At 37.9% G+C, this 26,028-nt stretch overlaps 1 protein-coding gene across 1 annotated transcript in view; it reads left to right on the top strand.

The window, feature by feature from the left end:
• WWC1 (WW and C2 domain containing 1) overlaps positions 1-26,028 on the top strand; it is a 92,553-nt gene that overhangs the window by 58,165 nt on the left and 8,360 nt on the right. The window contains exons 7-20 of the mRNA XM_053465350.1: positions 190-336; positions 2,287-2,360; positions 3,712-3,954; positions 6,855-6,944; positions 7,828-8,351; positions 8,815-8,923; positions 12,145-12,222; positions 14,273-14,359; positions 15,372-15,564; positions 18,181-18,330; positions 18,849-18,943; positions 21,783-21,912; positions 23,789-23,953; positions 24,507-24,599. Coding sequence (XP_053321325.1) covers positions 190-336; positions 2,287-2,360; positions 3,712-3,954; positions 6,855-6,944; positions 7,828-8,351; positions 8,815-8,923; positions 12,145-12,222; positions 14,273-14,359; positions 15,372-15,564; positions 18,181-18,330; positions 18,849-18,943; positions 21,783-21,912; positions 23,789-23,953; positions 24,507-24,599 — 2,178 coding nt within the window. The remainder of the gene's footprint in view (positions 1-189; positions 337-2,286; positions 2,361-3,711; positions 3,955-6,854; positions 6,945-7,827; positions 8,352-8,814; positions 8,924-12,144; positions 12,223-14,272; positions 14,360-15,371; positions 15,565-18,180; positions 18,331-18,848; positions 18,944-21,782; positions 21,913-23,788; positions 23,954-24,506; positions 24,600-26,028) is intronic.

Below are 26,028 nucleotides of genomic sequence, written 5' to 3'. Positions count from 1 at the left end.
GCTCCCTCAATAATGTTGTTATTCAAGTGTTGAAGGGATCTGTATTCATGTCCTTATCTACTGAATTAAGGTTATTAATACACTGAGAACATCAGTAATATTTTCAAATGTTATATAATGTCATTATAATCAAAATAAAATAGTCCTAGAAGATATTAGTCTTATTAAACAAATACTGTCTCCTTCTAGAGTCTTGCTAGATTGAAAAATGGATTCTGCTTTGACAAAGGATCTCAGTCAGATCTGTGGGCCAGCGATACATCTTTAGGAGGTTCGAATACTTCTCTTCCAAGACAGTATCTCAATGTTAGCTCGCAGACCGACGTTACAGGGAACGTAAGTATTATAATATATTTTATATAAATTGTTTGTGGTAAATATTATGTTTAATATAAAGATCTATACACACACATATAAATACCGTATTTGCTCGATTATAAGACGAGGTTTTTTTCAGAGCAAATGCCGTCTTATAATCGGGGTCGTCTTATAATCAGACCTCAATCTGACTATGAGACGACTAAGATCCAGATCCCCCGCAGCTGCAGGGGACCTGGATCCTCCTGTCCCCCCCCCCCGCCCCACTTACCGGTACTTCGGAGTCCCCGGTGTGTAGCTGGGGCAGCGTGAAGATGTCTACGCGATTCACGTAGACAACTTCCGCTGCAGCAGGAAGGAGGTGTGGCTAGCAGGGGGGGTTGTCTGCGTCCATCGCGCAGACCTTACCCGGCTACCCGGCTGTCAGAGATCAGAGTTCTCAGCACCGGTGCCGCACGCAGCGTAAGTGCGTGGGATCTACACGCTGCCCCGGCTACAAGACAGAGGAGTCAGAAGCACTGGTAAGTTTGGAGGAGGGAGGGGGAGTGTTAAATGGGGGGCATAAGGCATTTCTGGAGGCAGAGTGCTCTGTGAAATGCATTTTAACTCATTTAATGCCACTCTGCCTCCAGAAATGCCTTTTTAACCCTCTATACGCCACTCTGCCTCCTGAATGCCTTAAACCTCCGTATATGCCACTCTTCCCCATAATATGCCTTTTAACCCTCTAAATGCCAGAGTGGCATATAGGGGTATAAGGCATTTCTGGAGGCAGAGTGGCACATAGGGGGTCAAAAGGCATATCATGGGGCACAGTGGCATATAGGGTTAAAAGGCATATCATAGGGCACAGTGGCATATAGGGGGTATAAGGCATTTCTGGGGCAGATGTGCATAACTGGGGGGCAGGTTGGAAAATAGAAGGAAATAAAACCAAAATATTTTTCTCAATCATAGCTTTTATAAAAAAAAAAATAGTTTAGATGAATTAACATTTACTTGTAAAACTTTTTTCCTATAGGGTCGTCTTATATTCAGGCTTTTTCTTTTTTTTCCTAAATTAATATTCAGATTTGGGGGGTCGTCTTTTAATCGAGCAAATACGGTATAAAGCTATTTACCTTTTTACTTTTAAATGTCCAACAAAGGAAATCTAAAGATCTGGATAAGAAGTTTAATAAAAGTCAGTAACTGACAGGAGAAGCAGGGAGGTACTAAGCTGGAGGAACTATGATCCCACAGAGAACAAATGCCAGTGGTTGTGTTTGGGTTTCAGAGAATAGTGTATGAATTCAGAGAAAGAGGTCAATGTGAATGATTAATGCATGCTTTTAATAGTTGCGAGAAGATTCATCAAGGCACAGGTTCCAAAGATAGGCACTGTTTGGAGTCTTTGAGGACTGGAGCTAGGGAGTTACAATGGGCTGAAAGAGGAGCATGGCGAGTGGAGGAGAAATGCCTAGGGTATAGAAAGATCTTACCGGAAGTATCCATAGTGTCCAGATCATACTAATAGAGTATAAAGAAATTAATTAGCCCAGATCTCAATTAAAGGCATAGTCAAAAAGTTCACAATTATTTTTTGTGATGACTAAATAACTAGCTTATTCATATAAGCATTATTAAGCACAAATACTATATAAATAGTTTTCATTTACATGCTACAGTGTTATAGTACACACGGTACAGAAGATTTTAGTTTTGTAGGATTTTTTTTATGTGTAGCTATAGTTTTTTAGAAATGAAGTTAAACAGTGGCAGCCTTCAGTACCCTGTCTGATGTTTATCTAGGTATAGTATCTTCACTAAAAATCTATTCTGATGATGTTAAATAATGTTTAGATTTACCTGGTAGAGTTTTCATATCTGGACTATATAATGATGCCCACATAGTTTCTTAATAGACCAAGTTTGAAAATAAGGCAGAAAGAATATCATATGTTCTTATAATTGATATTGTTTTCCTAGCTTGCTGTCATCAGTAATAACCACTTGGCTGAGAAGGTCAGATTACGACTTCGGTATGAAGAAGCAAAGAGAAGGTGATGTTTCTATACGCAAATATCCCGGTATCTTGGGGTGGGAAATTAACTGTTTCTAGCTGAACATAAAAAAAGAAAATGACCAGAAACATGGGATACAAACATAAGATAGAATGAACTTGCCATTATCTTAACTCTCTTGGCAGATAATGCATTCTGTGTTTGTGTTTTGTGGGTAAATGAAATGATTTGCTTTAGAATAGATCTTACATAACAAAACCTGAACATTTTCATGATAGTCCCTAACTATGGTTGGGAAGTTTCCACACATATGTTTCCAAAAGTTAACAATCTTCAAAAAAAAGGAATGATTTGTCATCTCTCAAGCAAGTGGAAGAAGGTCTTGCCACTGTAGTGTCTTGAGGACAGCATTGTCCTATACATCTGTGCCACGGGTCCAGGTAACCTGAGGCTTTTCAGTTGCCTGTGAATTACATGTCCTGTTGTATTCTATGGATTTAACGAGTGCATGAATGACATGCTGTTCAAAGAGTTTATTAAAAACATTCTTTTCTTTTGCAGAAATAAACTGTATTCTATTGAGCTACTGTTCTATAGGGTATAAATCAATTTAGCAGACTGGAAACATATTCCTTAGTAAAATATAATTTGCTTCCTCAAGTAACTATATTACATGTATTTTTGAGACACCAAAAAAATTTGTTGTGCAGAAAAACATGTTTCTACCCTAATATGTATTAGATGATTAGATCACACATTAGATCACACTGATCCCTCTGGTTTCCTTTTCATATTATTTCAGATCTTATGTGTGGCTGTAAGAGCACGTCTAATGGTTTTATAACATTATCCAGTAGTCATTTGATAACTTCAGGCTGCAAAATATTTTATAGGAGACCGGTTGTTACTAAAACACCTTACGATTGTCCGCATGCAGAAGATTTCTATGTGGCATCTACAGAACAAAAATGAAAGGCCATCTCAGAATAGTGTAACCCTGTAGATACAAATGGAACATGCTTATTTGGGTTTATAGCCAAATGATGAGTGATGTATTAGTGATGTCTTTCCTTATAACAGAAATTTTCTTTTTTTTAATTGTTTTTTTTTCTTAGGTAGAAAATGTCATAATAAAATTGATTTTAGAAAAAAAATTACCACCACATTAATGGGACCATTTTGCAAACATTATGTTTGCATGACATTTCTTCAACCAAATCTGTGTGAATGCCTATTCTAAAATGTGCAGAAAAATCTCATATTTTTTTCAGTGTTTGAAGAATTGTTATTGTTACATAAGATTACGACACTTATACCTGTTGCTTGAGTTCATATATTTTGAAAAGCCTTTTATTTGTTGTGTGAGCTGTATGCAATATCTTATTTACAGGATAGCCAACATAAAGATACAGCTGTCTAAATTAGACAGTGAAGCCTGGCCGGGAGTTCTTGATTCTGAAAGGGATCGGCTTATCTTAATAAATGAGAAAGAAGAACTCTTAAAGGAAATGCGGTTTATTAGTCCCAGAAAGTGGAGCCAGACTGATGTGGAAAGACTAGAGACAGAAAAGCGGCGACTAGAAGAAGATTTACAAGCTGCAAGAGACTCCCAAAGCAAAGCACTTACTGAAAGGTAAAACTAACTGTAAAAACAACCCTACCACTGATTTGTACAGACTGCTTGGAAAGACCAGCGTGAAGTACACTCAATTTGTTTGCAAAAAGCTGTTGCTAAGCCATCACCTATTAATTGTCCCTAGATGGACATCTTGCGACTTAGACCCTGCACACGTTTCCAGGTAGGCTTAGTGAATACCCTATTCTTTCATTTCTCTGATAGCCCCATAACTGGGTGTGTGATGATACCACAAAGTCTAAATGGATAAAGCTAATTTGAGTCCTGAAACCAAATGGGGAGTTGCCTTCTCTGAGAAAAGCCTGAGAACAAAGAATGATGCCTGCCATGTACCTCTTTCCATAGTGGTAGGGGAATCTGTAGCAAAGTATTCAGGTGGCTTTCTAAGACATACATGTCCTGAACCTGAACCTCCATTCCCCTGTCCAATGTCCTCATATCCCCTTTTACTCATCTCCCTTCAAAACAGTTTTTCACTGACAAACTCCTTTTAATCCCCCTCTCTTCCCAAATTGTTGTATTTTCATCTATGTCTGTGTTCTATTTTATGCTTTTCTCCCAAATCCCCCTTTCCCTCTGTTTCCAATCCTTGCCCCTAACAATCCTCATGATTGTGGATGAAGCAGACATCTGACCTCACTGGAAAAAAAGATCTTAAAGAAACTAGATGTTTCCAATCAAATTGTTATACTTTGGAGCAAATTATTATTTTTCAGGCGTCTACTGCGTTCTGTCTTCAGCGACAAATTATCAAACAAATTCCGTCCAGACACATTATTCTGCTTTGTAGTTTTAAAGGCATCTAAAGAATGATTTTTTAGTCTGGGAAGGGTAAATGCCGATGTCGATCTGTTTGGTGGTTTCATATATACAGGACCTATCTGTGAAGTAGATGTTCATCCTATAGAACCTGTGGAATTTAGTGTCAGGTACTTGAACTATACATAGATTATTTCTTTCCGATTTTCCAGAAGTCAGGAAGTGATTATGTAAATACACAGTAAAATATTTCGTTTTGAAGCATACCAGACCTGCCATAAGAGACACTTAGATTAGAAATGGCATAGCACAAGGCTGTACCAGTATGGTCTGATCATCTGTTATACTGTCAGACAGGTTAGGTTAGAAGAGGCATTCAAACCAACTAGGGAGTGCGAGCTCAAGGAACACAACATGTTTTCTGAATATACGTAATGTTCCCCTTAACGCTAGGGCACATATTTTGATATGGCAAATGGAAATAAAGTTTGAAATAGTAGATATTGTATAGTTTGGAATGCTTTCTCAAAACTCTTAAGGGTTTCTTTCCTAAGCATACCTAATTTGCAGGTGAGTTTAAATATTTAGGCTTAACTGTGTATTATTTAGAGCCAAACCGGCATTTTTTAAAGGAGGAATGAGACTTGCCGCTTCATAAACTTCGGGGTATGTGGATTTTACTCCAATTAGGGTTGTCAGGAAAATTAGATTCTCCAGCATATTCACAGTCTGTGGCCAACTGCTTTTGATCCTGTTCTTTATCAGTTCATGATGTGATGGCCTTCTAATTGTCTTTTACTATATATATTTCTATCTATCTATCTATCTATCTATCTATCTATCTATCTATATGTATATATATATATATATATATATATATATATATAAATATATATGTGTGTGTCATGTGACAGTTCCCATTTAAACTCTTGTCAGAGGAATTTGTTTTATATGTAATTGTTGATACAATATCAACATTTAATTTTCCTTGATCATACTACGTTTTGTTTTTTTCTACAAACAAGCAACATTGTTTTCCTTTCTTTATACTTACATTGTGTTCTTGTTAGTTTTATTGACGTTTTATTTTTTCATTTTAAAAGTGATATGCTGTTATCTTGTTTGATCATTTTAATGTATTTCTCCTTCTTAACCTTATCATTTACTGTGCAATTACAAAATGTAAATCCCTTTTAGCGGCTACGCTAAAAAAGAAAGCAATACTTTTGTTTCAGAACAACAGATAGGTTATCTGTCAGAGAACACATTGAGTGGGCCCTTGCCAAAGTGCGCAGGACCTTATTCTGCTGCTAGAATTAAATTAGGCATGGGCCCTTTGTTGTTTAAACTGCTAGATTTCATGTTGGACATTATCTCTACGTGCTGTGTGTTCACATTCACTGAGAATATCAGATGTAATGACTTTGGCACTTTTCCCATATCAATTAAAGTCAATTTTTTTACCAGCTTTACAAGGGGTAAAATCATTGTGGATCTGATATAACAATTAAGCAGCTTGTTTCCATCTTCATCTGTGACACAAAGATCTTGTCTATTTTTTAAGAGACAAGTGAAATAAAAAATCTTTTCTGGAAGTATGCAAAGATTATTTTAAATATCTAAACTGTACATTGGCAAAGTAGCAAGCACATGCAAATTTAGATCCAAAACATCACAATGTGAATGTTTACATTTTTAAGAGACAGTAGACATCTGGGTTATTTAGAAAGATCAATTGGGCATCAGCTCAGATCTGTTGAGTTCCAATGGTGTCTTATACTCATATCAACCATTGAAATGGTCCAATTAGCAGAAACGTTCCATTGGGTTCCATGGTGGTCCGATCTCTTTTCAAACTTTACAACACAGCCACTTGTCTAGATGTCTTTAGAAACTGGATGGTCACTAGACTGGTATTTCCACTGTAATATCTGTAGGCATGTGTGACTGTGCAATTACTACATTTTTAGCGGTTATTTTGGCCAACAAGCCCAGCAGGTTACAGGGGATTTATTATATCTGCCCAGTGGCTGGACTGGGGGCTGAAGGTGAAATTATTCCTGTGAGTTCCATTAAATATAAGAAAAATATCAAAAAACATATACATTTATTATTCTTGTAAATTTATATTCCTTTAGGTTAAAGATGAACAGTAGAAGGAATCAACTGGTCAGAGAACTGGAAGAGACAGCAAGATTAATTGCAACACTGCACACTCAATTAAAGAGGTATGTATCACCATGAAGTAAGGTGCATTAGTCCTAATTCAGCAAATATTTAAATGTGTATGTAAATTCAAAACTAAATAATTACAGTTGTGCAAAATAATTCTCCACGGATTTGTCTGTATTATTCTGGCCTCCTGGAGCACTTTCGCCACCGGGCGATCCTCCACATGCACCATGGGGAAAACCTCATGCCAGGGGACCTCAGGGGAAAAGCCAGGAGGCCAGGGTAATGCAGCAATTCACTGGGAGAAGCTGATCATTAGCAATGAAACAAGAATGAAGACAAGGAGGACGTGAAGAAGAGAAGAACAATATCCAGATCTGTTGAAAATGAGACAGAGACATTGAGAGACAGAGGGCAACAGAATGAGTGTGGAAAATGAAATTTAAATGCAAATTTAGAGGATTCAGCTTTGTTCCTGTTTGTTTTGTTGGGGCACCTTCCTCATTCTCAGACATTTGTATGAATTGTTTACATTGGCAAATTTTGTTAACATTCGTACAAATCCAAATCCACAAGTCTGCTTTGTACCTTCTCATACAGTGCCGCAATTAGAATGTGTTGGGTTAGGGGGATCATTGAAATATTGTTTTGGTTTTTCCCTTAAATAGATGTCCAATATACTTATAGTATACTCTAATATATAATTACCAAAATGGTGGGGATTCTTCAGGGCAGAGTTTGGGTTTTCATTGTATTTGTCACTAACACTAGTAAAAAGGTATTTTTTACATTGATACAAGTTTGCATCAGATTTTTTATGTGTCAATACATCAAATATAAATATACAAGCAGAGCTAAAAACGTGTCCATTTTCTACTATGGTCAATGCCTCCAATATGTTACATTGATTTTTGTTTTATTTAATCTCATCTTTTTCAGCCTCTCTGGCAGTACACAGTCACTTTCCTCAGGCAGCAGTCCAGGATCATTAGCATCCAGTAGGGGATCCCTAGTCACGTCTAGCCAAGACTCCTCAACATCTGCCAGTTATACTGACCTCTACCATGAACAACTGGACCAGTTAGATTCAGAATACCAGAACAAAGTTGACTTCTTACTTCAGGAAGGAGCAGTTGGTTATAGACCTTCTGGTTATATCACCACCATTCATGAAAATGAGGTGGTGAAATCTCAAAGGATTGATTCTGCAAACCGTGTTCAGGTTTTGAGGTCCTTATCTGGAACGCCCAGGTCAATGACATCTCTATCGCCTAGGTCTTCACTGTCGTCCCCTTCTCCGCCTTGTTCACCCCTTGTAACTGACCCATTTTTAACTGGAGATGTTTTCCTGAGCCATGCAAATGATGATGACATTGACCTTAGCGTGCATTTTTCCGAACTTGGGCTAACTGCTGGTGAAGATGGCTACAACTTTGAATCAGAAGACAAAAGTAAAGGAAAAGGTAAAACTTAAGGCTGATATATTAATATTTTATAATATTAATATTATATTAAGTATTCTTATTTCTTGAACATAGCTAGTCATAAAATAATTAAAGATGTGCAATTTTTCCTCCAACGGTAAAACGTACAAATTCTGAATATAAGCAGTTTACTCTGTTACAACCATAATGAATAAAGGATTTTTTTTCTATGTCGTTTTAGGTAATTGTCCAATAGTACATTATTCGATCATCATACTAATGGCTCATTTCAATTTTAGTTCATTACTTAAATTGTAGTGTTTATTCCTGCAGATGAAAATCCAAGTATTTAGACACAGTGATATTCTTAGATTGCGACAAGATACTCAATTAAAATCCAAGCTAGCAATGGCTCTAGATTTCATGTAAATTGCGACTGTGTTAAAATTATAGAGTCCAAAAAACGTAATAGTATGTCCCCCTTTTCTCTTTTATGTAATAGGTATAAACTGCCTTGGTGTTAGCGGTTTAAAAGCAACCTGTGTATCATCTGCCATGTCAGATGAATCTGTAGCCGGAGACAGTGGAGTGTACGAGCCTACTGCACAAAGGTATCCTGTTAAATAGTAGCATCCTGCCATCAGCATGCCTTCTGCTTTCTTGCTCTAAAGAATATTCGTAAAGTGTTCCAGTGTGTTAAAAAATATTTATGTTATTGTTTGTGATGCTTAGGTGCTGCATTTTAGATATGATTTTAGGGTGTGGTCTAAAAATGGGCTCTTATGGTAAACTAATGAACTCATAGCTTATTATTATGCAAAGAACAGACAAAAAAACGTAAAAGCCTCTTCCATCAATAAATGGAACCCACTATCTGTCTGACGTTGTCACAGTGACTATGTAAACACAAGGAGTGGGTTGGCAGGAGGATCACCATCAGAAATCTTGTACAAGCCGTTCATCAGCCCAGCCCATGTCATCCCATTGCTCCACCCATCACTCCGCCTTAATCACAAGAACAGGGGTAAGTCTAGGGTTAGCAGCGCCTGGGTGCAGTATTTCTTCAACCCACCTGTCACGGAGCTGGCTAGTCCAGGCAGACCAGCAACAGCAAAAACGAGCCCCCACAAGCCCTGTGATGACTCCTGTAGGCATGGAAGCCTACAGCAGTCATCAGAGACCCCCCGCAATGGTTGGTCTATAGACCAGCAATTGCGTCCCAGCTGCCAGAGGCAGCTTCAGGGACAGGGGATGAGGGTTCTTTGGCCCTAACACCCCCTGTTGCCTGATCGCTCCATGAGAGCAACAGTGCAGCGTTAACCCCTTCAATGCTGTGATCGCGGCATTTATGGGTTAATTCCCGTTTTGTAAGGGGCTCTGCTGCTGGAGGTCTGCCTGGAAGCCCAGGCAGACCAGCAACAGCAAAAACTGTTTAAGTAGCTTAAATATCATATTCCACAGGCCTGATAAGAAGAAACAATTTTTAAAACTAAATTAATAAGTAAGAGATTAAGAATACATTCAGCTTTTTAAAGTAGAGTACACCCTTGTAGTGTATACTGTAAGGACATATAATTTCTGCAATTAATTGAATATATATATTTGTATATCCTAAATCAAGGCTTGACAAATTTGTTATGAATCTAGGCGTCAGCTAAAAAAGTTAGGAGCCAGGATTTTTTTTTAAACGAACAGTTGGTCAGGAGTGATCTGATCATCATCAGCCCACTTACTAAACTCACAGCATTTGACCTGGAAGCACCCTGGACTTTCAGGTCAGTGCTGGTTTTTGGTTTTTTTTTTAATTTTTTTTTTTTATATTTTTTTATTTTTTTAACGCTTTCAATGCTGATGTTCCTTTGGAGCACAGCATTGACTGATATTTAGTCCCCACAAGCTTGTGGGGACAAATGTTAACCCCTGCAATGCCACGAATGTGTTATACACATTTGTGGAATTGAAGGGGTTAACGCTGCACTGTTGCTCTCATGGAGCGATCAGGCAGCAGGGGGTGTTGGGGCTGGTGTCCACACTCATGTGGAGACCGAAGAACCCTCTCCCCCGTCCCTGAAGGCAGCTGGGACGCAATTGCTGGTCTATATAGACCAGCCATTGCGGGGGGGGGGTCTCTGATGACTGCTGTAGGCTTCCATGCCTACAGGAGTCATCAAATGGGCTTGTGGGGGCTCGTTTTTGCTGTTTAGCTGGAGCCTAGATTCACAACAAATTTGTCAAGCCCTGATTTAGGATATACAAATATATTCAATTAATTGCAGAAATTATATGTCCTTACAGTATACACTACAAGCAAGGGTGTACTCTACTTTAAAAAGCTGAATGTATTCTTAATCTCTTACTTATTAATTTAGTTTTAAAAATTGTTTCTTCTTATCAGGTCGGTGGAATATGATATTTAAGCTACTTATTCTTTATCTGTTTGACTAGGTTGCTAACATAATTACGTTACAAATGAAAGCTTCAATCTCTCCGAGGCTTTAAGGATAATCTCTTTTGAGACATAAGGCTACCATATATGAACTTACAAAGCATTATTCTTGTTTTTATTTAACTATATTTTATAATCTGTCAGGGCAATTACAAGATAAAATTCTTACTTTTTTTCTTTAGAAATGTACCATAAAGGGAATTTAAATCCTGCTAAAAACATAACACATAATTTTTAAATACTTGAAAATGAGCTTGCCTCACACAGAGGATCATTAAATGTATCTATTAAAATATAGCTAATATTCACATTGAAATGCCTTTACCACTTTGACACATACTGATTAAGTTTTTATAATGCAGATACAAATGTTTTTTTAATTCACATTGATCTTAAGTTAAGCCACATGTACACACAAAAACGCAAAAGGTATGCCAGCTGTAACATCCAGAATAGTTACAGCTAGCATACCTCATGGGGGTGCGCCTCACCAGAGAAAGCAGGGAGGCAGACCCCCTGCATGTCCGCAGGGAAGCGCTCCGTGGGGTCATGTAACGTGCTCTGTGGTAGTAGTGGTGTAAAATGGGTCCTTAGCGCCAGGTCCCCTGACGTACGGGAGCTGCGGGGCACGCGTCCTCAATCCCAACACGCTGCGTTTGAGCAGCGGAATATGACATCATTTCCCAGAGCTTAGACATATCGTGTGAGGACCTTGCGCTAGCAGAAAAGCTGGCACCGGCCTACCCCCTTCTGATCCACCAAAAATATGTTGTGTGTGTAAGTATAAATAAGTATGTTAGCGTGTGAATGTATGTTGCTATATTTGTAAGTAAGGATGTAAGTCTGTGTAAGTATGTTACTGTATGTGCGTTATATGTTAGTTTATACGTGTAACTATGTCACTGTGGGTTTGTAAGTATGATGCAGTGTTTGTAGGATAGAGCAGGACAGACAAAATACAGGAAAAGGCCTGACGTGTTTCACACCAAATGTGCTTATTCCAAAAGTTTAGCCTGGTCCTGCATTGAGTTTATCCTACTCTCTATTTTATTGTCCAAGGACTTGAATAAAAGATTGCATTATTTTATCTGGACCTCTGCTTTTTTTGTGTGTGGAGTATTTTGAGATTTGAGCTACTAGTTTTGTAACCTTTAAATGGATCCTTTTGTCATTTCAGAGGTTGTAATTACATTTGTATCAAATTTGATTGATATGCACAGTAATGCAATTAAACGATCTAATGAATGGAGTAGCTAGTGTAAAAAGGTATCATTTGGGGGAATATGAATGTGAAGAGTCTTCTGTCCTGCTTAGCTATTGTTAAACTGTAACCTATGGTCAGGAATCATATTTCCATGAATTAACATCATTCTTAACTTTTTTTAGGCTCTCATTGGAAAATACAGAATATGATGCCGTGGATTCTGAGACTGTAGGCACTGCTAAAATCAAAGTCTGGATGAAGTAAGGACAAATTGTTGTAATTTGAAAAAAAAAACCTCTTGTATGCTGTTTTTTTCTCATGTGGCATTGTGCCAGTAAACAGTATGTATTTTGCATGTGCATAGAACAAATAATTAAATATGTCAAGGCAGTAAAAAAAAAGTCCAAGAGGGAAGAGGGTATCACAAGAAAATTCTACTTTACAGTACTTTAGTAGATACATTGCCTGTAATAAACTTCCAGTGGATGGAGTGAAGGAAAACACAGAAAGCTTTTGATGTTTGATGTGCATAAAGCAATCCTAAGGAAAAAGTTAAAAGACATTCAAATAAGCCAATTGGTTTATTGCCTTCAGAGATTTTGGGGGCCCATGGCGAGGACAGTTTGCAGACTACCCCTATCTTTAGGAAGGAGGCTTCTGCTCTACCTCACACTTGTGGTCTCTGCAGGTCTGAGATGCGGAATACTAGCAAATTACATTATATACCATATAATCTCGCTCTGACCTAGAATGACAACAAGCAAAAGGGAGAGCTGTAAGCAGCAGCAATGCAGAGCCCAGGGCAGGAGCCCTGTTTGCCCGTGCCTAAGGGCTGTCCTGCATAAACCCATATGCCAAAACTAGCATAAACATATAGCACAATCTAACAGTACAGAGCTATTTATTCAGAATTTTATGGGACATAAAGGCTGTTGCTACCTGGATGAATGCCAAGAATACAACAGGGCAAAAAAAACACATATCATTTTGTCCAAACTAGCACTGATTGGCAGCAGATTAAGGTCTTTATTGATCCATAAGACCCCAAAGTATGGACGGGAGGGAGAAACAATTAAGGGATAGTCCAGATTTTTGAATTCCTGGCTCAGAGCCATTCTACAAAGAGGATCTGTCACATTCCAGATTATCCTTTATCCCATTTTCTATCTGTATACAACAGATTAATCAAGTGTTACTTTACTTTTCATTTAAAACCACAGCAAAGTTGACCTGTTTTTTTCTACGCTATAGGTGAGAGCTGCCATTTTACTGCAGCGTGCCTTGTTTTAAGCTAATGCCTCAACCTAATGTATTTGTAAGCTTTACAGGGGAAAAGCACAATTATAAGTAATTCCTACTAGAGGTTTTGTGAGCAGTCTGCTAAACACTGCATACAGAGTCTACAAAGTGTGCGACTTCCTGCTCGGACTGACGGGATTCTAGTGCAATGGGAAATGAAGGAACAGGAAGTGTTGCAGGAAGTGACCTAGCCCACCTTTTCATCGCAAGACTGGAGAGATGGCTTTCATCGCTAGATTTAATTATAGTTTAATCTCAGATGTGACAGTTCTATAAATGGGGGCCCCTAACAAATTAGAGCCTTCATTGTTCAGAAGACAGATTGTGGCCTTTCACTACAAACTAAGATTGATAGGTTTTGAGATCTGGATGCAACATCTTGAATGTTCCTGCTTTAAATTATTATAATATATTAGTTGCTAAACAAAACTCAAAACAATAAAACATATGCTAAGTAACAACAAGTAACAACCAAGCCTTTCTATAAGTGTAAGTATTACGTGTTCAAAAAATAAGACAAGATCAAATAACAAATAACAAAAGTACAATATGACTCTTAATGACCTATACTATAAAGGTCTACCAAAGACAAATCCCTCAGGTCGAAGCCGGGCCCTAAAGCTCTATGGTTGAAAACATCTAATTATAAATTTACAGGTGACCATATGAGTCTCTTGCACATGTTTACGTGGGAATACATATTTTTGATCACAAATTCAAAATTATTTTTTTGCTGCATTATGCAGGATGAACCTGGAGGAAAGACAAGAGCTGGGTTCAAAATACGTAGTGAAGCTAGTGCGTTGAAATATTTCAACTCATCTGCAAACAGAAATGATTAAATGAACCCACAAATTTTAGTGTGACCTACCAATACTTCCACTACTATTTAATGTCAATGTATATGACAGCTGCATTTGTGTGGGACAGTTTATAGTACTTTACACAAAGTTTATTCCAATATTGAAATGTATGTGTTTTATATATCATTTCTGTTCTCTGTTATTTCAGGTATGATGAGAAGAAACATCAGTTTGCCGTATTTATTGTGCAGCTGGAGAATCCTGGTGCTTTACTCTTACAGCAGGACCAGACGGTGTAAGTTATACAGTAGTTGTGTCGAATGTTAACATTTGTTAACAAATGAACAAGGGCCTGTGGAGCTTTGGTTTGTGGGGGGGGGGGGTAGAAGTGTGGATAGCGAGCAGGACTTTACTGTGACTTTCTGTATGAATAATTTTCTTAGAAATGAAAAAATAGTGAATTTATAAAATAAATATTTACATTTGATTTTTTTCGTGCAGCTAAAGTGTGGAACTTAGACATGCATATTTTTTGCAATTAGAGTTTAATAAATTTCCTTAGTTGTATCTTTCTAATAAAGGTAAAAGAGAAGTTGTAAGAAACATCAAGGGGCAAGCAGAGAGACATATACACACAAACCCAGAGTAGTATACAGAGAGATATACAGTACGTAGAAAGCCAAAGAGTGACATTAACAGAAAAACAGGGATTGACATATGAATAGCTACACAACAGAAAGAGAGAGGCATTTAGAGAGCTAATATTGTCTATTTCAGGCTTTCAGTAGCTGCATAAAACATTCAACACCACCAAAGAGTGCAGTTTTAAGTGGGATTCATTGTCTCATCATATCAAAACCATTGTAGTTTAAAAAAAAAAAACATATGGTAAACTTTAAAGTATCATCAACATATGTATTCTCAAGTGTAGGTAGAATGCACCTTTTTAACGCAAATCATAACAAAGCCCCGTTTTACTCTGCATAAATGTGACATTTTCATACATTGAATTACACTAAATGGGCCTTTGTGAGTTGTTTTTCTTTAACTTTAATTTCATGAAAATGTGTTGGAAGGTAGGGACTAATCTACATAAAAACAATACAATACAATACAATGGATGCTATCACAATGTTCCCAGTTAGCGACCCTCTTGAGCCACATCTGCTCTGTCTTTAGAGTCCTCCACTACATAGCATGTCCAGTGTGCTGAATCAAATCTGGGCAACCGATAGCATTTCTTGTAACTCGTCTGTTATATTACTGAAAGTCCAGTTGAAATCAGAAAGTAATATTTATTTTCACAGGTATGTTCGTGTTGCCATCCTTCCTTGTTCTGAAAGCACAAGCTGCTTGTTCCGGACAAGAACCCTGGAGCAATCAGACTGCCTATTATACAATGAAATGTTTCTGGTGTCTGTATCTCATGCGGCTTTACATCAGAAGACCCTACGAATTGATGCGTGCACTCTTCATTCTAATCATCATGAGGAATGCTTGGTAATTAATTACTTTACACTTAACGCACATACAGTCATACATGCATACTACCTTTCTTATTCTCTCCCTCCTTCCCTTCCTCACCCCCATTAAGTTTAACCACAGGGTGACGTAACCTTGTATTACATGACCCTGCTTTGTTAAGGGGGGACAGTTTGCCCCAAGTCCCACACTGGCACACAGAGACAGGTTGCCTCCGGGATAGTCTAAAATTGTTCGCAAAGAGCTGGGCCCCACAGAGAATACCACTGCTCCCGGAGCACTTCCTCAAAAGAGCAGAGGCTTTGGCCACACCCTCTCCCTGATTGGAAGAATGAGGGAGAAGCTGTCCCCGTGGCTCCACCCTTTTGCGGAAGTACAACAAGAGACCAGAATAATATAGATAGATTTGCGGAGAAAGAGAGGTGCAAAAACGCTGCTCTTTCTCTATAAATCAATCCAGAAAGAACATGTCTTGGGGGGGCAAATTGCTGGCCTTGTCAACGTGATGCCTGGGTACCATGGACCCAACTGGACCCATGTAAGGGCTCCGGTGGGCCCTGAGCATGTGCCCACTTATTAATACAGCCCTGTTGTCAAATAAAAGTAGATTTTTTATGGCATTGCTTCTTAACAGCTGTAGCTAGAAGTCCTTTATGTAGATATTTCAGGGATTGGTGACGCTATGCATTTTCCCTTTACAATTGTGATCAGAGAGGAACCAAGTTCCGTTAGACAGTGAAGAATAATTCTCCAAGGCACAGGCAGTCAGGAAAAAAATGTCTAAAATGTAGACATTTGCAAAAATAAAATTGCACGCTCAAATTATAATCATGCTGAGGTTACCAATTCCACTCCTAAGGCACAAAAACATTTGGTAACCGGTATAGCTTGGTTATATCTTAGTCCCACTACACTGTGTGCTTTTGCTATGTCCTAACCACTGCACATATAGTATGATGAAAGAAACTCTTATATAATTGATTTTAGTGTTGTTTTTACCATGGCAAAAGTTCATTAAGGCCAATGTGGTGCAGTCAGTAGTTTGCCTACCTCCATGTTTGCTGATAAATGCTTAACTGTGTTAAATTAATTATTATAATAACATAATAACATGTGCCAAGTATTGAAGTCAACTTATATGATTCGGTTTCAATAACTGTAAATGTGGTGTGGTCATTAATGTGTGTTAGTAATGTCTAACACAGTGAGACGCATAGTGCCCTCATTGTATACCATAGTCTATATGTCGCTATTTGTAGGGTTACATTTTTACTGGTATGCATTACATCGGTGGTTGGCGTTCAGACACTCAAACCAAATAATCGACCAAACAATAAAAAGCTAAAAACAAAAGCTATTTGTAAGCTTAATAAATGAATTTAAAATGTAATACCGGATTCCCCGTATCAGTTGTAAGTGAGCAGACATGTTCAGGGTGGGGGTTTGTTTGTTTCCAAATGGGAGGTTCAAACAAGCACTTTGATATTTATAGCCAGATGCATTATACATTTCAGTTTAATTGGGTTCCCTTTTTATCTCTGGAGCTGAAATGTAAAGATTGGTACTTGTTGCTATGGATACAGCTTGCTGTCTCTTCATGGTTTATCACATTTTGTACACAGCACCATGATAACTTCAGCAAACTGAGAGAACTTTTTTTATTATTACTGTGGGAATATTCATGCTAATATATGGGGATTCAGTATTGGTTCATATGGTATATTTCAAAGGGATTTTTTATTATTTGGGTACACGTATATGAATGGTACACTTTAGGCCCATACACCAGAACAATCCCACTTTTAATTATTGTATCTCCTTGAATTTAAAGCTAAACCTCAGGAGCACTTTGAGGTAACCAAGGCCTCCTTGAGATGTCACGTCTAATTTTCCATTCCTGTCCCTAAGTTGAGTTCCCAGCAATTTCAGCGAGGGTCCTCTCTGGGGAAGGTCAGACCAATTTTACAGTGAGTTTCCCTTGAGACATATAAAAATAAGTTTTCCACTAAACTTCCTGATGGGACTCCATGAGTTTTGTGCCTTCATTTGGCCTGCAGCAAGATGTTAATTCTCAGGAGTTGCCCGGGCATTTATCTTTAGCAAACTAGGCGCTCGCTGAATAAATTCCTACGTATCATGGATTGTTGGGGGTAACATAGAAAGTTACAAATGCTTGGTAGACACAATGTCTACAATCTCGCTTTTGAGGAACTACTACCTGACTTCATGTATAACTCCACACCACAACTTATGATGTGGTGGTAATGAAGTCAGGATTTTTTGGTGCAAAAATCTTCATATACAAGATGCACCATATTTTTCACAAATATGTGTTTGGTGTGACTGGCTCAATCCAGATTATATTGCAGACAACACAGTACAAATGAATGTCTCCTGTATGAAACCAATATATATCCACCCTTCCAACCCATAATTTCTTCAACATTGTCACCTGTTACGGTTTGAAGAAGTCTACTTATATAATTTTTTTGATTCTGACAGCTTCGGCCCTTCAATTTCTACAGCCTATAAATGACATTTTCTGTACTAGGGTCAGTTTCGGCTAACTAATGTGAATGGTTTTCCTTCTTTTTTTATATATATTTTTAACGTTACTTATTTTATGTCCCTCAGGGAGGCGCACAGATAAGTTTAGCTGATGTCTGCAGATCAGGAGAAAAAGAAGTCTGTTGGTACAACCTCCTGAGCTACCGGTACCTGAAGAAACAGAACAGAAAACATAAGCAGAGCAGTGGTCCCGAAAAGAGCGATGCTGGGAATCCGGTAAGAAAAAAATAACCTATTAAGGACAGTCTACAGACTCATCACAGAGGTTCCAGTATTTAGACAGGGGATATGTAGGGGCTTGGAATACATACCAGGCCTGGCCAGTGATACAGTATAAGTTTTTAAGAAGCATTCTGTAAGTCGATTAGCAATGATGAGAGCAGTACTTTTAGATAAATTCAAAGTGATAGCATAAAAACAAGGGAAATGGGTTGGACGAGGACCACTGTCTTACAAATATTTATCAGTATAGGCCTGTAGAAGATACATTTGTACAGGAGGGGTTGTGGAACTTGTTAACCTGACTTTGAAAAGGCAAATGTATATGTATGGTTATTCAATATGGTTAATGTTACAGTTTCTAAAATAGATACCCCTCTGCCCCTCCCTTTTCATAAATGTCAAGGAACAAATGTACTTTGTGTGGTTTTTTTCTGTGTTTTCTTGTTTTTCTGCAAAAATATGCTGTCACTTTGTGAGCATTCTTTGGAACTGACATTACCTCCTCTCTCCAGGACACTGTGTGTGCCCTTTTAGAGCAGACTGAGGTTGAACTAGAAGCTGTAGGAAAAGAGTTTGAGGACACCGGAGAGGCTGAAGAAGACAACTGGTAAGAAAGTAAAATTACTTTTAGAATGTTAAAGAATAACATGGAACATGGATTGACAAAATTAGTCTAATTCATTTGGCTAATATATTCATTTGGGTTGGTAAACCATGCCATAATGTATCCTAAATTCATTAATAGACCACAGCTTCTGATAGCCTTGCCTGACTAAATTACATATTTGGGTCTCCTTTATTTTCAATTTTTATATTTAAGTATTGTCACTATTTTATTATTATTATTATTATTATTATTATCTTTTATTTATATAGCGCCAACAATTTACGCAGCTCTTAATACAATATATATATTCAAGGGGTATGACAAGACGAGGATTGACGGACTAAGACAAAGTGATACGTTAGGTGGAGAGAGCCCTGCTCGCAAGTTTACAATCTTGATTTTAAAAATGTCATTTATTTATCAACTATCTTTCAACGTTTGGAGCTTTAGGACAATATGCCAATCATAGTCTGTAGACGTCATATTCACCATTTCCTCATTCATAGTTATTTTTTTATTCATCTGCATACTTAATGTGCCATTGAAAATGCTAGATCGAATAGCAGTGTAAAAATGAGGCATGGTGTAAGAAAGGCTCATGGTATTTATTTTAAAGATTGAGAAATTGCTCCATCTACTGGCAATTGTAAAATATTACAATGTTAAAAATCAATCACACATTTTTATTACTCCTGCCGATATGCAACACTATTTTTTTCATTTATACCACTGTAAGATATATATAGATAGATATATATACCTTTGAAAGCATCTTAAAATTGGTTTCCATAGCTCAGCAGCCGCATATACAGTAAAGGAAAAAATAATTTGATCCCCTGCTGATTTTGTATGTTTGTTCACAAAGATATGATCAGTCTACAATTTTAATGGTACGTTTATTTGAACAGTGAGAGACAAAATAACAAAAAATCTGAAATAATGCATTTCAAATAAGTTATACATTGATTTGCATTTTAATCAGTAAAATAAGTATTTGACCCCTTTGCAAAACATGACTTAGTACTTGTTGGCAATCACAGAGGCAGGGCCGGCCCGACAATGGAGCCGAGTGGGGCAACCGCTCCAGGCGGCACTTTTCTTTTTTTTTTAATTAAGCGACAGAGAGAGAAAGGGGCGCCGAGTGGTTTTCGCTTACCAAGCTGTCAGTACCCGCTCGGCGCCCCTCTCTCTCCTCTGCGGCGAGTCTCCCTGTTCGGTCTCGGTGCCGGCTTGTAATGCTGAGTGCCGGAAGATTTCCGGCGCTCAGCATTACAAGCCGGCACCGAGACCGAACAGGGAGATTCGCCACAGGACTGCTGAAAGGTAAGTACAAGGGGGGGGGAGCGGCAGGGACGGAGAGGAAGGGTAGATAAGGGGAGGGGTGGCATTTTAAAATTCGCCCCAGGCGGCATTTTGCCTTGGGCCGGCCCTGCACAGAGGTCAGTCGTTTCTTGTAGCTGGCCACCAGAGTTGCACACATCTCAGAAGGGATTTTATCCCACTCCTCTTTGCAGATCCTCTCCAAGTCACTAAGGTTTCCAGGCTGATATTTGGCAACTCGAACCTTCAGCTCCCTCCACAGATTTTCTATGGGATTAAAGTCTGGGGACTGTTCTTCTTCTTGAGTCACTCCTTTGTTGCCTTGGCCGTGTGTTTTGGGTCATTGTCATGCTGGAATATCCATTTTCAATGTCCTGGCTGAGGGAAGGAGGTTCTCACCCAAGATTTGACAGTAGATGGCCCTAAAAAACTGAGATTAGGAGTGCTCCTAATCTCAGCTCGTTACCTGGGACCCAGACATCTTGCTGATTGATAGGGGATCAAATACATACTTCACTGAGTAAAATGCAAATCAATGTATAATTTATTTGAAATGCACTATTCTGGATTTATTTTGTTGTTATTCTGTCTCTCACTGTTCAAATAAACCCACCATTATAATTATAGACTGATCATGTCTTTGTGGGCAGCAGGGGATCAAATAATTTTTTATTAGGCTGTAGCAGTGAAAAGCACACCTGCACTGGACTCTGGAGCAGTGAAAACATGTTCTCTGGAGTGATGATCACACTTCACTGTCTGGAAGTCTGTTGCGCTCCTAGCATCCACCAAACCTAAAATCACCAATTACCTACCACAATGCATGGTGTCTACTGTAACATTTTCTGGAGGAGAGATAATGGTCTGTGGTTTTTCAGGGTTTGGACTCCTTAGCTTCAGTGAAGATAATGTTAATGCTATAGTATACAAAGACATTTTAAACAGTTGTATGCTTCCAACCTTGTGGCACCAGTTTGTGGTCCTTTACTGGTTTGATGAGTTCGGTGTAGAGGAACTCGAGTGGCCCACACAGAGCCCCGATCTCAATCCCACAGAACACCTTTTGGATTAATTGGAATGCCTATTGTGGATCAGTTTTTCAAACAATGAAATAATTAAATTGCCCATATTATTCCGTGAACCCCTGTTTTCCAGCTGGTGGAGATGCACTAAAAATAGTAAGGAACTAAGGAATATTATCTGATATCTTTCACTGCAATTAAACCTTTTTTTTTTAAAAAAAAAAAAACATTTCTCCTTTTATCCTCCTACTTAATCTAGCAAACAAGTTAAAACAGGTCTTGTTTTGCCCCTCTGAAGCCCAAGAGCAGCTCTGGTAGTCACAAGTGCCAGTCTGCTGGCCTTTCCTAAAGAACTGGCGTGTAGCAATGGTGGTTAAATTTTGTGCCTCAGAAATAGCATTTTGGGCTTTTTTAGGGATAATTTAAATGTTTGTTGTGGTTATCAAGTACAGACCTTGTTTTAGTATATTCTGATTGATTATATCGTGTTTAATTAGGGAGTATCAAGACACTTGCCAAGATGAAGAAGGTGGCAGTGAGACTGAAGAAGGCGACGAGTTAGGTGAAATCATTGAATGTGAAATAGACGACTCAGCACAATCAATCGCACCATCAGCACCAACAAAGGTGAGCAGTTCATGCATATGCAATAAACATTCAAATGTTTTAGGCGAAAATACTAAATCTACAGTCGTTTAGACACTGGGGGTCTTTAAGGTAAAATAAATGACTACCTAGGGACTAATTATATACATAAGTAGTTTCTGTTTGAAGTAAATATTATTTAAATGTCACAATTGTCTTTTGTTGCATGTATAATTTAGTCATTATTTACAACAAAAAAGTGATTCTGGTGCAAAATAAGTAAACAAATGGTCTAATCAGCATTAACATTTCACATTTCAAGTAGTCACTTTTTATACATAAACCTTTATTTGAAGAAAAAAGCAGTCATCATTTTAACATCAGCAGTGTGTAGCATGTGTTGTCTTTGCAATACTTTTTGACAGACAAACAAAACCACTTTGCTTGCCGTGCTTTCCGTGCAGTAGAAACATGGATATGATTTCACTTTGCATTGTTAAGGGTCACCCCTGGCCTTTAATCATATAATAAAAGCTCAGTAATGGCTGAGCTGACCCTGCATAATGCATAGTTGAATTAGTAAGGTGGCATGGAAGTCATTTCATTGATTTCATTAACTATGCATTATACATGGGCAGTCGAGCTCTCTGGAGCAGAATGTCCTTGGGTTAGGACCTTTATAATATATAATGTTGGTGATTTAAATCCACAGCTCTTCTGCCAAGTCCCACTCTTGTGAATTAGTCAGGATTCTTCTTAGCTCCCATTCTCAATACTGAAACCATAGACGGAACCTGCTGGGCTCGGATAGGTTTTCTGTTTGTTCGAAAAAACCTGTAGATTAAGATGTGATTAATAAAAAAGGTAAAAGGCTTTCCTACGAACAGAATTAATATTGGGGAAGTTAAGTCCAAATGCAAACACATATGTCACAGAACCATTCATCCCATCTAGCCTGACCATTTTTCCTAATGTTAAGACTCAAACCTTAATCGGCCCTTGGTTGTATCTTAGATCAAGACAGCTTTATGCCTATCCCATGCGCGTTTAAGTGATACTGACTTTTCTTTAAAGTTATAAAGTAGTTATGTAGCCTATTTATTATTAATACCGCTAACAAATAGACATTGAGCTACACATTAAATCGAATTGCCTATATTTGCGTGCAAGAGTTTTCAAAGCACCTATACAATCATGCAAATGCTAATATAGTTGATAGATATACTGTGATGTTTTGGTACCTAGTCAAAGTGGCTCTGCCATCAGAAATGTGCTGTAAATTTTAAAAATCAATACGTTCAAATACACTGTACATGCCTTATTGTGTTGCTTTGTCCGAAGAAATGTTTAAATTTTTTTTTAATAAGAACATTTTTGTACCCAGGCATCAGTGACCCTAGACTCTCCCCTGGCCATAAGTCAATTAAAATAACGTTTTCATTAGTGAAAGTTGTTGAAGGTATCACTCCTGTCTTCAGGAGTCAGACAACTTTCACTAGTGAAAAAAGTTATTTTAATTTTTGGTAATTTACTGAGATCGGAAAAGCCAATAGTGATGAGTTTTCTTGCAAGAGGGAGAACAAAACAAAATAGATTATTTAGATTAAATGTATTATATTTATGAAAACTCTCACTGTTTAGGGAATGTAGCTTAGTGGCTATTAATTGAGCTCATTAGAGAGTGGCTACCATCAGATTCCTGCAAACACATGTGTAAAAGTAAAAAAGTCTGGCAAATATGGGTAATAACACACTTTTCTGATGTAAAGTCATTGTGCATTATGAACCCCTACAGAGGAATCACGTTCTCCTGTAGATGGTGGATACTAATGGACTCATAGCGGATACAACTGTCTCAAAACATTTTATGTTGGCAGCTTGTAGCATTTTGATACACGTTTCTACATTTGTTTATTAGGTAGATAAAGAGACGAACACGGTTGGACTTGCGCAGCCCTCTACGGTTGTCCGTCCAAAAGACAAGCGGGCAGCTAACCCACTGCAGGCACCGTTCATGAGAGGCAGTACTATCATACGCTCCAAGACCTTTTCTCCTGGGCCACAAAGCCAATACATTTGCCGGGTAAGGAAACAATACTATAACAGCCTGTATAAAAGCTTTTTAGATTTTGTCTTTTAGGTATAAGTTTTATTTCAGTTCATTACACTAAATTAACCCATATTACTTCCTTTTCTCCTTTTGCATGATTATTCCTCCCTGTTTAATTACTCATTATTTTTAACACTTAAGAAAACGGTTAAGCAAGTTGATTACGATTACTACCACTGGCACATTTTAGCACAGATAAATTACCACTTTTAAATCAATTTTCTCCAAGATATATATACAGTGACTGAAAAAAACAGGCTAGAATTAGTACCAACACAACGTATGTCACAAAGCTAAAGCTTGGGTTGCTGACACTTTAAACCATTAAAACAATCTTATTTTCTGATTTACCCGAATAATCAAAACTACTCCACTGCCAGATGTTAATGTATAACAAGTATAACAATATAGAGATTTACATGGTTTTAAAATCTTTTTTTTTTGTTCATGCTGATTTTTTGCAGTTGGAAAAAAAAATCTTGTTTTAAACAAAAACCCTTTTCCTTCTGAATAATTTGTCTTCTAGCTGAACCGCAGTGACAGTGACAGCTCGACACTATCGAAAAAGCCTCCTTTTGTCCGGAATGCTATGGAGAGGCGCAGCATGAGAGTGAAACGGGTAAGATCATATGTTTTTTTCCATCCTTGTATACAACTTCACACTATAATTTTTTTTAACCCCTTAATGACAAAGCCCGTACATGTGCGGGCTCAAAATGCATTGTTTTCAATGGGTTTAGGGACCGCCCATTGTCCTTAAGGGGTTAATATGTGAGTATACTCTTCTGTATTCAGGAGTTACATATTCTTTAAACTCTTTAAGATTTCTCGTAAAAAAAAAAACAACAGTGACAACAGTGTGCAGAATCCTAAATACACTACACATATTTTAATCACATTACTTGCTTGGCTCTTCCCGAGACCAAAGAAACTGGAATTTTATAGCATGCAAGAAGAACCTCTTTTTAGGCAAGGATACCTAGGCCTGTTTGTGGCCTTCAAACCTGGAACTTAACACTAGTTTGCACTACTTTGTTTGGCTCTAGAAACCTTAGAAGAAGGACTAACAAAATATTCTTCTTACTATTGTTGTATATAGCGCCATCATATTCCGTAGCGCTGTACAACAGGTATACTTACGTGAGACAGTATTGTATCTAGCAAATATATCCACATCAGTTATACTGCCCCCCCCGCCCCGAAAACACATCACAAGCTACAGGTTGTTTTAATAACTCCATTAAATAATGATAAAATATACTGTATGCACAAGACCGGTAACTCACTGCAACAAAGTTGTTATAAATGCTGACCACGCCGAGGATCTCTGTTCCAGTGCCAAGAGAGTTAAAGCAGACTTTATTATTTTGTTAGAAGCAGGCAGCTAAGGGAATTTCGGATAGGCTTCGGATCCACATTAGTTCAGTGATTCTTCAAGCATATCAACCTCCTAAGCAAGTGTTATAAATAATTCATCGCACCGTGTTTTAAAACTTTATTAAAGAATAGAAAAAAAAAAGGACTAGGCTCCCAGCAGCATATTTATAAATGTCCACATAGGTTAAGACAGGATTCCCCGTGGCATTTGTACAGCATTAAGCATGAGATCAAGCAAGAGTTTGTCCGGACCTTCTGCTGAAAGGGATCCGATATTATTACAAGTAGTGAGCAGAAAAGAAGCGTCTGAATTTAACCATTTGTTTAGTTTCCCGCCTCATAACTACCATTATTTTAGTTTCCGTAGGAGTGGCGGCACATTAGAAGCTGTCAGTTTTGAATTTATTTAACAAAAAATGCCAGATCTGTCCCACCACGGTTAGCGGCATATATTTGTCGTTTAATCAAACTTTGCTGTCGTTTAATTCAACTGAATGCAACAGTTTTACAGAACGAACCATTAGTTATCGTTGGGCTTTTGTTTGATCTTTGGACAGTTATTGATGATATTTAGCTGTCAAATGATTGTTGTTCACAGATCGACCATTTCCTTAAAATAATGTATATGTACTTATCTGACTCTAGTGTGAGAGGATGATAAGTGGTTTGGG

The sequence above is a fragment of the Spea bombifrons genome, chromosome 4 (assembly GCF_027358695.1).
Source record: "Spea bombifrons isolate aSpeBom1 chromosome 4, aSpeBom1.2.pri, whole genome shotgun sequence".
Classification (NCBI taxonomy): Eukaryota; Metazoa; Chordata; class Amphibia; order Anura; family Pelobatidae; genus Spea; species Spea bombifrons.
Note: the sequence above shows the minus strand (reverse complement) of the source record. Positions and strands in the feature narration are given on the sequence as shown.